Below are 14,477 nucleotides of genomic sequence, written 5' to 3'. Positions count from 1 at the left end.
AAAAGCCACAAGGATTTAGCAGAAAGATATGGGACATGCACTGACTGGAAATGAAGCAGTGTGGCCACCCCAAAATTTTTGCAGGCATAAGTAGTATTGAAAATGAGATTATGTATGGATAGCATGAGGAGCACAAATCATGAATGTGTGATAAAAAGTATGGATGAAAGGGTCCAAAGTCTGTGAACAATGCACATATCTGAAGAGCCCCCATCCTCAACCAGACCATTAAGTCCAGAGTTTAAAATTACCTCATTGACCCGCTGAGGGGGCAATGGCTGCTGTTCCTCAGCTGGCTGTGACTCATGCTCTTTAGGCACATGGCTTGTATTAAGGAGAATCAGAGTGGGCAGGATAGAGGGCTATAGCTAATGCTAGGAATTCAGTCATGTCTTATTAATTTCAATGGGCCTACTCTGAGAAGCACTACAATGGTACCTCAGGTTAAGTACTTGATTCGTTCCAGAGGTCAGTACTTAACCTGAAACTGTTCTTAACCAGAAGCACCACTTTAGCTAATGGGGCCTCCTGCTGCTGCTGCCGCGCCGCTGGAGCCCGATTTCTGTTCTCATCCTGAAGCAAAGTTCTTAACCTGAAGGACTATTTCTGGGTTAGCAGAGTCTGTAACCTGAAGCGTATGTAACCTGAGGTACCACTGTAGTACTGAATACAGCCTGGAGTGATTGGTGCCTACCCACTTTGAACGTACTTGCCAATATTGGATAATGTGTGACTTGCAGGTGGGGTCTGGGCAGCCAAACCTGCTTGGTGAGTCCCCAGGCCTGACTCACTGAGTGACGAGACAGGTGGAGCCCTGGACTGTTTAGCAGCCAGCCCTCACGCCTGGTCAGTGCTGAAGCGAGCCAAGCCCTGGCAGCACCATGGCCCTGAGTGTCAGCGTCAAGAGGGTCACCCACCTGCCAGGGACAGGGGAGCGGCAGGTGCAACTGAATTTCCGAGGTGCGGAGCGTGGGGAGGCGCGGGGAAGGAAGTCGGGGTGAGGTGGGAAGGAAAGGAAATGCATCCAAGGTTTGGGGAAGGGGGGAAGGAACTGGTAGCCCAGGAATCTGTTTGCTTTAGCCTGAGGTGATGAAAATGCATCAGGGGGCCAAGATGCAGGTGTGTAGGACTCTGCACATTGTGTAGAGGTACCACTGCCTTTCCTTTTCAGTTATATGAACATGTCTGTTATGTGAGCTGTGGTCCTGCTGGTTCTGTCATGAAATCTGCTTGCTCATATAACCTTGAAGAAAGTTCTGAAACCAAGGAACTCTTCATACATGATACATTTAAAAAACAACACAGATAGCACTCTCTTTTTTTTTGAAAGGGCCTGCAACTGTGTGTACAACATCACATGTAACAAACATACTGGTCTCTGTCTGTTTCACTGCAAGAGTGTGCTATGGGAGCTGGCCCCCATGCTGGGCTTCCCTCAACTCAAATATGTGGTGAAATAGCCATGTGTGTGTTAAACACACAGGACTGTATATACACATACTTAGTTTCTTACAAGGATGTACTTAGCTGTATAGAAAATTTGTCGTGGGAAGCAGTTCTCTTTAAGAAAAAAAGAAAACCTTTCTCCTCAGTCACACACACACACCCTCAAAAGAAACACCTCTTAAATCTTATAACCACTTAGAAGCAAATATTCATTCCCAGTCCTATTTTTCTAGAAAAAGAGGTGCCGGAACTCACCATGAACGCTTCCCTTGTTCTCTTATAATGACAATGGTGCCCACCTGAGAGGTGCCAGAACTGAGTTCTGGTGAATTCCAGCTATTTTTTTTAAAACTCTAAATTAGCTTTTAAAAAAGGCCTGTTCGTTCCTCATATATGTACACATTACTAGTAACAAGATGTGGGGGCAGAATTCAGATTGTCCAATCACCTGAATGGACAATATTTTGTACTGGAGATAGGACAGCAAAAATATATATATAGAAACCCATTCTGCAGTGTTAATCTTAATTAGAGGTTAATTTAATGGAGGTCAGCAAGATATAGGAATTATCAAAACATCCCATGTTTCCTAGAAGATTACTTCTTGTGCAGGAAAAACCTAATGTATGAAGTAACATTCACCTCCAAGTAACTATGCTCTGGCTACAAGGGTTCTGTTAGATCTTTTAGGCAATGCTTCCAGTGATTTGAATTACCCACCTCAGAAACATTTTCACTTCTCTGTCCAAGGAGGGATTTCTCTTGCAGCTTTTTTGTCAGTCAGTCATTTCCTCTTTGGTTTCTATTTAAGTCCAGCAACTCACCAGTAGTTGTTGACTCAGGAGCTGATAACAGCCTAGTATCCTTTGTGTACATTCCACTGCAATGAAATATTTGCTAAAGGAAAGAGGTGTTCCCATCTGCTTGTTAAAAAGTGGCAGTGAATTATCAGGTCATGTCTTAGTTATGGTAATCCGTGTGGTAAGCTTTGTTTCCTTTGAACAACCAAGAAACCCAGATAGGTGAACAGTTTCCCCCCTCTAAATTAAAACCAAAAATTATGATAATTTCATCTAGCAACCTGTCTCCCTCCCCTGTGTCACACTCTCTATAATCCCAGAAATCCTTGTGCCCTGGTTCCCCGTTATTTAGAGCATTCATGTCATACAACAACTTCTAACACTATGCAGAGGCTTCCTCTCCGTATATCCAGGGTTAATTCCTCTTATGCTAAAATAAAGTTATTTGTGTACAAAAGTCCAGTATGACAGTGAATTAAAAGCTCACACCACCGAATGCAAGCTAGAGTTTTGCTTTCAATTCTGGGAAAAGCTTCTAAAGTCACCATTATTTAGTCTTCCTCCTTGCCTGTATTCTACCATGGCTAGGGGGGGAAACTTAGAACATTTTGTTATCTATAATGAGGGTACTAACAGTAATTAGAATGCTTTACTTAGATCAGGAATAAAAGGTAAAGGTAAAGGGACCCCTGACCATTAGGTCCAGTCATGGCAGACTCTGGGGCTGCAGTGCTCATCTCACTTTATTGGCCAAGGGAGCCAGCGTACAGCTCATGTGGCCAGCATGACTAAACTGCTTCTGGCGAACCAGAGCAGCGCATGGAAACGCCATTTACCTTCCCGCTGGAGCGGTACCTATTTATCTACTTGCACTTCGTGCTTTTGAACTGCTAGGTTGGCAGGAGCAGAGACCGAGCAACGGGAGCTCACCACGTCGCGGGGATTCAAACTGCCGACCTTCTGATCAGCAAGTCCTAGGCTCTGTGGTTTAACCCACAGTGCCACCCGTGTCCCTTAGATCAGGAATACCCAGCTTCAAATCCCCATTCAGCCACAAAGCTTCATGGGTGATAATGGGCCAGCCATATACTCTCAGCCCGGAACCCATCACAGCATTGTTGTGTGGATAAAAGGCAAGGGGGGCATACACAATGGCAAGGATAACGTTTCTGTTTCTTTTAAATAACAACAGTGGGATGATGAATTCTGAGACATCACCTGTGCATATCCCTTCAGACAACTGGTTTCCAAAACACTCTTTAGATAGCAATTGGCTTTAGGTGTGCTATTGCGAGTAAGTCTGGTATATACCTCAAAAAGACACAGGTGGCTTTAACAAAGGTGTCAGTGCTCTGAGTTCTCCCTGCACAGCAGCATGGGAAGTCCTATCAGGGAGACCTTACCAGGTAACTCAAGTGCAAGGCAAAGGGTGACCAGGAATGTTTTCTGAGGTGTGGTGCTTTTCTAGGCAAAATTATTTGGATCTCTGTTTTCTAAACACATGCTAGTAGCAGCATGCTAAGGCTAGAGAGAAGCTTCTGTTAATATCAGATTCTAGCATGAGGGGAGCTGAGCTAAACAAAAGTATGAGAGGCAAAATCTCCATAAAGTTACAGTATTATCAGTCATAGGCTGTATACACACTTCCATTTTCCCTACATTTACTGTGCTCCCACCACTGGTTTGGAAATCGGTGAACACACAGCATTAGCCACAATCCATATTTATATTGTTGTTCCTTATGAAATGCTGCATGTTTATGCAACCCCACCCCCCGCAATCAGCTTCAATCCCAATTGAGAAAAAGAACGACCTTGCTGCATTTTAATTTGGCAATGTGTTTCACATCACTCCATCTTTCGTTGGATAATAATAGGGATTCTTAGGAACTCCACTAGATGTTTCCATATTATTTGAGCCCCAGAACATTTCATATTGATGTGCTATTTTTCTGTAGAAATATCTGGTTTTCTAAAAAAAACCCAAAACCAGCATCCTTGGAGGATGTATATTCCCCAATGGATGTGGCCCTCCAGATGTTCATTGAAGTACAACACTCATCGTCCCTGACTGTTGGTCAGTCATACTACCTGGGGCTGATGGGAGCTGGAGTCCAACAAGATCTGGAGGGCCAGAGGTTCCTCATCGCTGCCATAGGCATCTGGGTTGGCTGTTGTGAGAACGGGTTCACCACTATTCTAGAATGACAAACTCTGCATTTTGTTCTAAGGTTTTACTCAGAAGACAAAGAAGATACACTGTGGCCAGGAAGTAGTCTTTGGAGAGGTAAGGAAGCATTACACTGTGCTCAAAGAGGATTGAGTTTTCAGTTATGACACATTAGCATATGCTCCCAAAGTGTTTGTGGACAAGCGCCTTCACACGCCTACCACAGCAAAATAGTGTCCCCAGGCTGCTGTACAGCATGAAGCAGCATGATCTGGCTGAAGGCATGCTTGTGCTCTTAGCCACAGAATCTCATTCTGCCCCACAGTCTACTTTTATTAGATCATATATTGTTATAATTTCCCCAGTATATTAAACTAGGTTATTAAGCAATAAGAGAAAGTGATGACCAGCCTTCTCTCACCATTGTTTAATGTGTGAAGTTCTGTGACTCAAAAGATGTGATGACTGCTTTACTCTCATGTGTTCTTTTAAGATACCCCATACCTTGGTACCCATCTAATTATATATGACAGCCTTCACCACCCTCCAGATGTTTCAGATGACTTGCCTCAACAACATGGCTGGGGCTGGTGGGAGTTATAGTCCAAAATATCTGGAGGGCACCAGGTTGGTGAAGGCTGGTATATGCCATGAAGAACTGGGGAAGTGGGCTCTTCAGGAGCTCCAGGAGCCCACCATGAATTCTGCTACTCGTCTTTTCTTTTTAGCTTTTTCGCTGGCCACACTATGGAAAGCTGATTATGGAAGAGATGCTGATTGTTAAAGTTTACAACTGCAGTAAGGTATTCAGTAATAGGTAAGTTCATATTTATTTCAAGCGGGTGACTATGAGGCACTAGCTAGATTTAGGCTTAGGGCAACAAGCCTGGCTGATGTCACCAATGTATGTGTCCATTTCACAAATTTCACAGAAATCAACACATGCCTCCATTGGGAAGGTCTTGTTGCTGTACTTTGCCTCAAGCAAATTGTGTTCTTTACGACTTCATGACCTTCCAGTGGACTCTGGATGGCACAACTGGGTTAAGTGGAGTTAAAATATATGCCCTTGGCTTAAATATCAGCAGAATTAAATTTTGGTGATTTGGATGCAGGAGTATTGCGAGTTGTCTAAATCAGAGCTCAACTGAAGCAGATGGTGGGTTCTAAACTGACCTGATGAATCCCTAATCCATATTCACCCTCTTCTTTGCCTACAGCCAAATACTCATGCTTTGACACATACAGGCAGCCACCCCAGAGAGGTCAAATGTCAATATGGGATCACATTTTGTGAAGTCACCAGGGTGTGGGAGGTGCAATGGCAGGTACATAAGTGGACATTGTCGAGAAACATTGCCACTGAACAATTGCAAGGCAATCAAGTTGTGCGAGCATTAGAGCTGGTTAAGTTTTCAAACACTACTCCTTTGTTTGTACAAATGGCAACCATTTTGAGCAGGGGTTCTGTTCCTTGCCCCCCTCCCCACGCATCGGCAGAGCATGCATAAGCCTGCCCTGCCCTGCCCCATAACAGCCCATTACGCCCCACCCACTGCACCCTATTCTGCCTCCCATTCCACCCCCATTCTGCCCTCTTCCAGGACAAAAGGACCCAGAGGTCAGTGGTCACGTGTCAATTGAATGCATGTAAAATGGCTGCCGTTTGAATTCAACACCCACCAGTGCACAGCAAAAGGTGCATTCCTAGGGGGTCCATTATAAGCAGGAGAGAAGAGGGGCTCACGTGGTAGTCTAACCTTTCTCCTGTCCCAGCACTTCAACTCAGACACCTTTAAACATTCCAAAACAGCAAGAGAAACATGGGAGGAGGTGGTAAAGGGACTGGAGAAGCAGTGGCACAAGTGCAGGAGACTCAAGTGCTTTTAACCTGTTAAAGATATATCCATGATCTCTTGGCTGATACCTGGGTACCCTAACGGTCATATGTGTATACGTGCTTGCCTGCACACAAAGAAATGCAGTCTTCCTCAGTCTTTTCAATGGGTGGAATAGGAATAGTCAGATGTTGCTGCTGAGCTCCACATCCCTGACTCCCTGACTGTTGGTCATGCTGGATGGGGTTGATGTCCAATAGTATCTGGAGGGTACCGCATTGGCTCACACCGATATGTTTGTATTCATGTCTCATCATCCCCCAGCATACTTTAGTACTCTGTTTCAACATTGCTTATTCTTTCGTTGTAGATTACTTGGTTCCTTAGTTATAAGCCTTCAGCACTTAGTAACATCTGGACGACTAAACATCAGAGAGGCTCTGGTTGACAAAAACCACAGCATCACAGGTGTAAGTAGTTTGACTATCATCAGAATACTGGGATACTTGCATGGGTGTAGCCAAGGGTGGGGCTGGGGGGCCACTGCACACCCCCCCCAGTTCAAGTAAAACAATAGAAATACTTAACTAACTGACCAATCACGTCAGTTCTGCCCTCTAACAAAAGTCCTGCCCCCTATCAAAGTCCTCCCCCCCCCCAACAAAAATCCTGGCTATGCCCAGGGATACTTGAAAAGCATCAGTGAGCTGGCTTTTGAGTGCCACAGCTAACTTGGCAAAGCACTTAATACGTGTTAGGCTCCTATTTCCTCGAAAGAGATCCTACATGAGTTATGGAAGATTCTTTCTGCAGACATCTTCCATTGCTAACATGCTTAGATTTTGGTCTTGGGCGTGCACAAAAAAGTGGTCCATTTATTATATGTTTAATTCCGCCATTCCTCCAAAGAGCTCAGAACAGCATACATGGTCCCTACCTCACAACTGTCCTGCGAGGTGGGTTAGGCTGAGATACTAGGCCTCCACTTAATTTAGCTCACTGTTATTTTTTACTTACTTTTCTATGTGCATTTACTATATTCCCTTCTGTTTTAAAATATTCTTACGTATTTCATGCATGCATTTATCCAAACCCAATACTTTTTTTATGGGGGGGATGCAGGCGGATGCATACTCCTAAATATTTTGTGAATCTTTGTACTTTTGTCCATTTACTGTATTTATTTTTCCTTATTTGATCTGTAAAATGGTGTTTTTCTTGAGTCAAAATGAGAGTACCCCTAAACATTTTTTTAAAGAAAAAAATGACTGTCCATACCAATTTACATCCTGTATTTCAGGGCAAAAAACCTCCCCAAGCCAGCTGCCTTATAATAGTTGTGGTCTTCCTATGGTTTGCCTTTCCCATATAGATATATATTGAACTAGATCTGCGATACCAGCCTCCTGATGGAGCCGCAGGAACATGGGCTGAAGAAGATTTTGTCTATCAGATGAAAGACAGGTACTGGATATAATGTGAGAAGAAAATTACACTGGGCAGAAAGTAGGACTAGGCAGAAGTGTCCTTCCACTCAGGAAACCTAGCTCAGTCAGCCTCCTCCCAGTTACCAAACAGGTGGGCGGATCCCTACCAACAGCTGGCAGAATCCCAAAATGGGTGTTCCAAGGGCTGAGAAAGGCTAGAGCTGGACTGAGCTTGCCTGGGAGCCAGTTTATAGCCGGAAAGATGGCATCAACTTTGATCATCCTCCCCATATTTGCTGAAACCAGCAGGGTTACAAATGTGGGAGTGGCTCCACTGCTCCACAAAGTCCCACCAGTGGGAGGGGAGAGTTTAGATTGCACCCTTAGTTTTAAAGCACAGACTTAGATGTCTGCTATTCAATCAGCATTCCTACAGGCATGTCTCCACCGTACTCTCCCCTCTTTGTGTTGTTAGGAGATTGCAAAGCATTTCTACAACGAGCACAGAAATGTAAGATCAGCAAGGATAAGATTTTAGCACATGCAGGGCTCATGCAAGTGCAAATTGAATGACTATCCCCAGGCAATGTGGGTTTTGAGCCATGAAAGAGAAATTGTCACAGTTAAGCATATTACTCATAATGTTGCTTTGGAAGCAATTGCACCATAACTGGCCTCTCTCAACCACTAATCTGAGGAGTTCTGATTGCCATCAGAATCACTCTGTTGATATGAAATGTTAGGCCAAGAGAGACTGCAACCCATTAAGAAGATTCACCAGTCAGTGTAGCCAACATTGATATCAGGTTTTCCAGAGAGTCGAGACAAAACAATTGCATTCCAGGGTTTTCACTGTTGAGATCCTTTCTTTTTAAATATCTTGTTTATGATGCCCCTGTCCCAACTGGGAAATAGACTAGAGCAACAGTTTAAACTGAGTGTGTACTCATAGTCATTATTCAGCTTCTAGTTAACTGCAGAAATTTAATCTCTCAGCAAGGATAAAGCACCCTATTATGAAAATAACCCAAGAAAGGTTAAATTGGATAGAGAGCTATTTTCTGCAGTTGGTGCATGCTTGTCATTATTCCTTTTCTCTCCCTGTTTACTATAGCTCAGAGGTTATAATCCGCAACCCTGGATTTGAGGATCTGGAGTAAGTGTCCTATTCCATTTTATAACCTGATATTCTGAGTTACTCGATCAAATACAAAAGCTTTTATGCACTGGTTCAAAACCACAAGTTGGGGCAGTGGCGTAGCATGGGGGGCTGGGAAGGGGCCGTTGCCCTGGGTGCATTTTTTGAGGGGGTGCAATCACTATAGTTCCCTTATGGAATGAAGCAGTGCCCAGGCTGGCCTTTGGGGCTGGGGTGTGGGCGGTAGCTGCTCCGCTCCCAGGTCAGGTCTGACCCAGGCGCAAAAGGGTCAGAGAGGTGACCTTGCTGCCCCTCTCAGATGCTGTGATCACACACAGCTTGGAAGCATCAGAGAGGCCCTGCCACTGCCCCTCTCCAATGCTGCAATGATCTGGCACGGGAGGGAGCAGGGCGCTTCCAGCAGGCTCCAGTGGGTGAATTTTGCGCCCCCAGCATGTCCCACCCACTTGGTGCATACATCTCCCTCTGCATGCCCACATGCACGCCCTGGGCAGCAATCAGGGATGCAATGCCCTTGAGTTGGGGCATTGCTCTTAACATTGTGATTCAGCTTGGGGCACTACAAGAGGATAGCACTGGGAGAGCAACACTGCAAAGTTGGTGACTTACCAGATTTGCTAGATGCAGTGTAGCAATGCCAAACATAGTTGTGATATGACACATAGTGGGCAAAGAGTGCTTGCAATGGACCTGTGTCCCTGCAATGGGACACAGAAGGACCCACAATATGAAAATATTTTACTCCAGAAACTCAAAATTATAGTATGTTTTGTGTCTGCACAACTTTGGATGTTTCATTGTGTTGTTTCAACACTGGGTTGATTTAAATTGCTTTTATATTCTGTATGCTGTTTTTAGTTGGTTTGTGTCTCTTTTGTTTTGTTTCACTGGAAAGCAGGGGGGTGGGAAACTCCAGGGCTAGCCATAGTTAAGCATTATTATGTCTTATAGATCGAGAGGAAAAGAAGACATCCTTAAACCTCTGACACTGTAATAATTGATTAAAATTGATTAACTTGGAGTGGATTGTGTTGTTATTGATGATGATGATAAAAATGAATAAAAAGGAAAGAACTAGATGTTCAGTTTTGGTCATGAATGATATAGATAAGGTTTTTTTTAAAGCTTCAGAGGCTGATAACTGTGATGCTGTAGGAACTGCATATATCTTGTGCTTCTTAAAGTTCCCTTTGCATGTAGCATGAGCTTGTGTTTGTTGCAGCCCTGATGAAGTGAAGCGAGCTGCTGATCTGGATAGGAAGGCTGCAGTACTTGGCAGGAAACTTGTCAAAGGCTTGGAGACTGATGATGAGGAGGATGATTATTATGATGTGTCTGACATGGAGTTCTCCGGCATTGTCTTCACTCCTGTCAAGAGGTACTTTTCTGAAAGCACTTTAACACAAAAAGGTCTGTCTTCAATGTTCCTAGCTAGCTTGACACTTCATCACATAGCTATTTGATATCCCTTCAAAAAAGGAACCTGGTGTTAAGCACAGTGTACCTTTCAGAACAGTGTGTATGTACTGTATGAGGGTCCTTCATCATTTATCAATAGGAACAGCATATTTCATAGGATCATAGAGTTGGAAGGGACCCTGGGGAGCATCTAGAATACCACTAAAATTTGGAATAAGAGATTATCTATTACAGATTACACTTCCTTAATTGTTTGCATAAACCTCATTAGTATTATTTACTAAATTTGTACACTGCTTTTCATCCGAAGATTACAAGGTGGTTCGTAACATAAAAATAGAAAATGATGGCACAGAAATGTTTAAAAGTTAAAGCGGAAAGCGCTTGTTGAATTTCTGTTGAGAGAGCGATGACAATAAAAAGCATTTGATTAAATTTTGAAGTCAACATTTCGTTTTCTTCTATTATCCTTCCCTTTTAAATTATGTTAACAAGGGTCACAGATCAAACTAAAAGCTTTACTTATTTACCCCCAAAATAAAATAATGGTTTACAGAGAATGGCATTGCTGAAGTGTTTAATCAGTGTTTTCTTTCCATTGCAGCCGTTCTAGGGTCTTTTCCAAGTGGGACTTGTATGCTACTCCTAGACCACAGAACTTCCAGGTACTATACTTGCCAGTCTTCTTGTGTAAATTATTTAAAAAACTATGCTCATACCACATCAAATTTTGTATTGGTAAGAAATACATTGGAAAACAAAAAGAAACAACTCCTAGCAGTGCTTGATTTATAAGATAGAACACAAGTATTTTATAATATGATCATAGGTTATCCAAAAAGTATAAAACATTGCAGCTACAAAAGAACATGAATCATTCCCAAAATACAATGTGCCTCTGATATACTGTATGTACCTTAAGTATGTATACAAACTCAATGAGAGGTGTGAATTTGCTTTTGCCGGGTCTAAACCTCATTTATATTAGGTCTAATCTGAGTTAAACTCTTATTTCCTCAAGAGAAATGAATTGTTCAAATGCCCTTGAATTTTCTGGCAACACTTGCCATTTTCTCCTGCCACACCAGTTTGTCATGCCACACCCTTTAAGAACCACTGGTTTAAGGGAATGTTCATATTGCCTTAAGATTTCTGGGAGGGCATATGATATTTTATGGGACTACTCCCAAGTTATCAAACTCCTATTAGACTAGCCCAGGACATGTTAGATCAGGAGTGGGGGAACCTGTGCCCCTCCTGATGTTGAACTACAACTCCCATCATCCCTGACCATTAGCCGTGCTGCCTGGGGCAGGTGGGAGTTGGATTCCAACAACATCTGGAGGGCCATGGATTCCCCATCTCTGTCTGCAGATTAAAAGAAAATTCCCAAGTGACCCTGACATACCAGTAACTTGTGAAAAAACTCAAAGACACCTGCGCCTTTGAAACAAGCAATTTTCTCCTTCCTCTTATTTAATTCCATCTCCCATAACAATGACATCCTCAGACTGATCCTAGGAAGTGTATTGTCTCCACAGATTGGCATAAACATTATTGAAGCCCAGAAATTGGTAGGAGTGAATATTGACCCTTTTGTAGTTGTGAAAATCGGAGATGAGAAGAGACGCACAGCAACACAAAAGTCAACCAACTGTCCCTTTTACAATGAGGTATGTAATGTACAGGCAAGATTCCATGACTCCACCACTCAGAACTTCTAGTTTTCTACACATCCTGCCCACTGTTAGGCAGCTGGCTGCAGTTTGCAGACTTCTCTCAAAAGACTCACGTGCTCTTGCATATGCTACAAAAGATGTTGCATTAACATGCAAGTCATGTCTAAATTATCAAGGTTGGCAGCTGCACACTTGAGTAATGGTTCTGTGTACAGTTGCTAAAACTTTGCTGCAGCCTACTAGCACATGGAGGCCAGGAGTACATAAATCAAATTACCCTGTGTTCATGATCACCTATTGGATTATCAGCATGTGGGTCAACCATTTATTCCTTTGGGAGAGTGCTTTCTGTATAGAAATTTAGCAACATGTGATAAAGTCCTAAGCTTATGCACCTCTGTAGAGCATGGGTGGGGAACCTCTGGCCCATGGACGAATCTTGCCCTGCCACGTCCAGTTTTCCCTGTGAGGCCATTTCCCCCCCAAACAATAACCACTTGTCAATCAGGTCTCTTCACTGGGCAATGCCAACTGATGGGTGGAGGGCAGGGTTCAGTGAGTTGGGCTGGGTATGGGTTCAAAAGTTTAGAGGAGTGGCTGCCAAAGTGGGAGATACACAGCTACACCCACAGAAGCCTTCCCTGGGTCCTTTTTCCCTCTTGCCCTTCCACATGCCGAAATCAGGATTGAAAGAAAGGTTTTATTGTAGCCAAAGTTTCAATGAAGCCTAACTGTGGGGGTGGGGAACATTTTCAGCACGGGGGTCTCAAATAGGGAAGGGTAAGTTAATGATACCCCCCCCCCAGTTGTGAGCCTCCTGACTCAAAATGCCTCCCACACAGAGGTCCTCTGTTGACTACAATGGAATGTTTCCCCCCAGGCCTAATTACAATGGAAGAGGGATGATGGAGGGGTTGCAGTTGGGGAGGGAAGGGTGTCTTCCCCAGGAATACCACCTTCTGCCTTCAGTTAGACTTGGAGGGGGGCGGGAAGCAAAAACACTTTTGTCAAGCCTATTTGCTGGTGAGGAAAGGGTATGCGCATTGTTGTGACTGGTGTGTGCAAGATTGCAGCAAATGCATGTGTGTATGCCATGTGGCGCTGTGGGTTAAACAGAAGGTCAGTGGTTTGAATCCCCATGACGGGGTGAGCTCCTGTTGCTCAGTCCCTGCTCCTGCCAACCTAGCAGTTCAAAAGCATGCAGTACAAGCAGATAAATAGGTACTGCTCCGGCGGGAAGGTAAACAGTGTTTCCGTGCACTGCTCTGGTTCGCCAGAAGTGGCTTAGTCATGCTGGCCACATGACCCAGAAGCTGTACGCTGGCTCCCTCAGCCAGTAAAGTGAGATGAGAGCCACAACCCCAGAGTCATCCGCGACTGGACCTAATGGTCAGGGGTCCCTTTACCTTATGCCATGTGTGCATATATGTGTGGCTGTAAAGTGTGCAGGTGTGAATGGCTTCAGTATGCGGATGGTTGCAGTGCTTGCGTGTTGCTCATGGCAGCTTCCCCAGTTTGCAAATTTGCACATGGGATGAAAAAGTTTGATGACCCCTGCTTTAAAGAAAGTATCTCATGGGGGGGGCGCACAACTGTGGTCCTTGGAATATGATAGCACTCATGAATCAGAATTCTTCACCTTTCCCTTCCAGTATTTTACATTTGAATTCCATGAACCGAGAGATGTTTTGTTCCACAGACTCATAGAGATTTCTGTAAGTATCAGCCATTGTGGGTCACTGTTATAGGGAGAGAGCTAACACGAACTTATTGCATAGCAACATGGGCGCAAAGAACCATAACAAAATAGGTGGGGTACTAAACCATGCCTCTGCTTTAGGTTTCCTTCCTCTGCTTCCAAAGTTTTGCTGATTCTTAGTTTCATAAGAATGACTGCCCCGGTGGAAACCATTACAATCCAAACCAATGTACGCATTACTGTACTATTTTTGTTCGTGATATTTTATAGTGCCTTAAGTGTAGGTGGCACTTTGCAGGAGCATCAGAGAGGTCTCTCCCTGCAATGAGCATGCAATCTAGAAGTGCGAGAGACAACAAACAAAGAGGTGGGAGAGGGACAAATGAGATAAAATGTAATTATGTGAACCAAAGTTTTGTTATAGCTGAAAATGAGGATTCAGGGGTTAAGCCAAATGTCCAATGAAAATGGTGTATTCTAGGAGAAATTTGAAGGAGCAGCTAAAGTAATCTGAACCTCAGCTATACTGGGCTGCCTTGGTCCTAGGAGGTAGGAATTCTAAGTACCTAGGAAACAGTTTTCTAATGCATTCTATGAATGCTGTAAAGGGTGGAAGAGATGAGCTGGTTGCCTTGTAAAATCCTTGCAACATCCCAACCTTGCAACATCTCCATGGGACAGTTTGATCATCTGTGTGATGATGCCCCGTATCTGTCCTCTGGAATGCTGAAATAGAGGCTGCTTTTATAAATGACATGCAGATGTGTTCCATATGTTTCAAATACTTTATTAATATTTAACATCCTGACATTGCAAGAAGGAAAAATAATTTGATTAAACT

General features: G+C 43.7%; 1 protein-coding gene across 1 annotated transcript in view; it reads left to right on the top strand.

Moving 5' to 3' along the window:
* The first annotated feature begins 723 nt into the window (after positions 1 to 723).
* Positions 724 to 14,477, top strand: part of LOC114599467 (fer-1-like protein 4) — a 51,278-nt gene continuing 37,524 nt past the window's right edge. Inside the window, exons 1-10 of the mRNA XM_028734764.2 lie at positions 724 to 960; positions 4,477 to 4,532; positions 5,144 to 5,232; positions 6,624 to 6,723; positions 7,626 to 7,717; positions 8,795 to 8,836; positions 10,062 to 10,217; positions 10,863 to 10,923; positions 11,800 to 11,931; positions 13,590 to 13,652. Coding sequence (XP_028590597.2) covers positions 882 to 960; positions 4,477 to 4,532; positions 5,144 to 5,232; positions 6,624 to 6,723; positions 7,626 to 7,717; positions 8,795 to 8,836; positions 10,062 to 10,217; positions 10,863 to 10,923; positions 11,800 to 11,931; positions 13,590 to 13,652 — 870 coding nt within the window. The 5' untranslated portion in view covers positions 724 to 881. The remainder of the gene's footprint in view (positions 961 to 4,476; positions 4,533 to 5,143; positions 5,233 to 6,623; positions 6,724 to 7,625; positions 7,718 to 8,794; positions 8,837 to 10,061; positions 10,218 to 10,862; positions 10,924 to 11,799; positions 11,932 to 13,589; positions 13,653 to 14,477) is intronic.

This window comes from Podarcis muralis, chromosome 5, assembly GCF_964188315.1.
Source record: "Podarcis muralis chromosome 5, rPodMur119.hap1.1, whole genome shotgun sequence".
Lineage (NCBI taxonomy): Eukaryota > Metazoa > Chordata > Lepidosauria > Squamata > Lacertidae > Podarcis > Podarcis muralis.
Note: the sequence above shows the minus strand (reverse complement) of the source record. Positions and strands in the feature narration are given on the sequence as shown.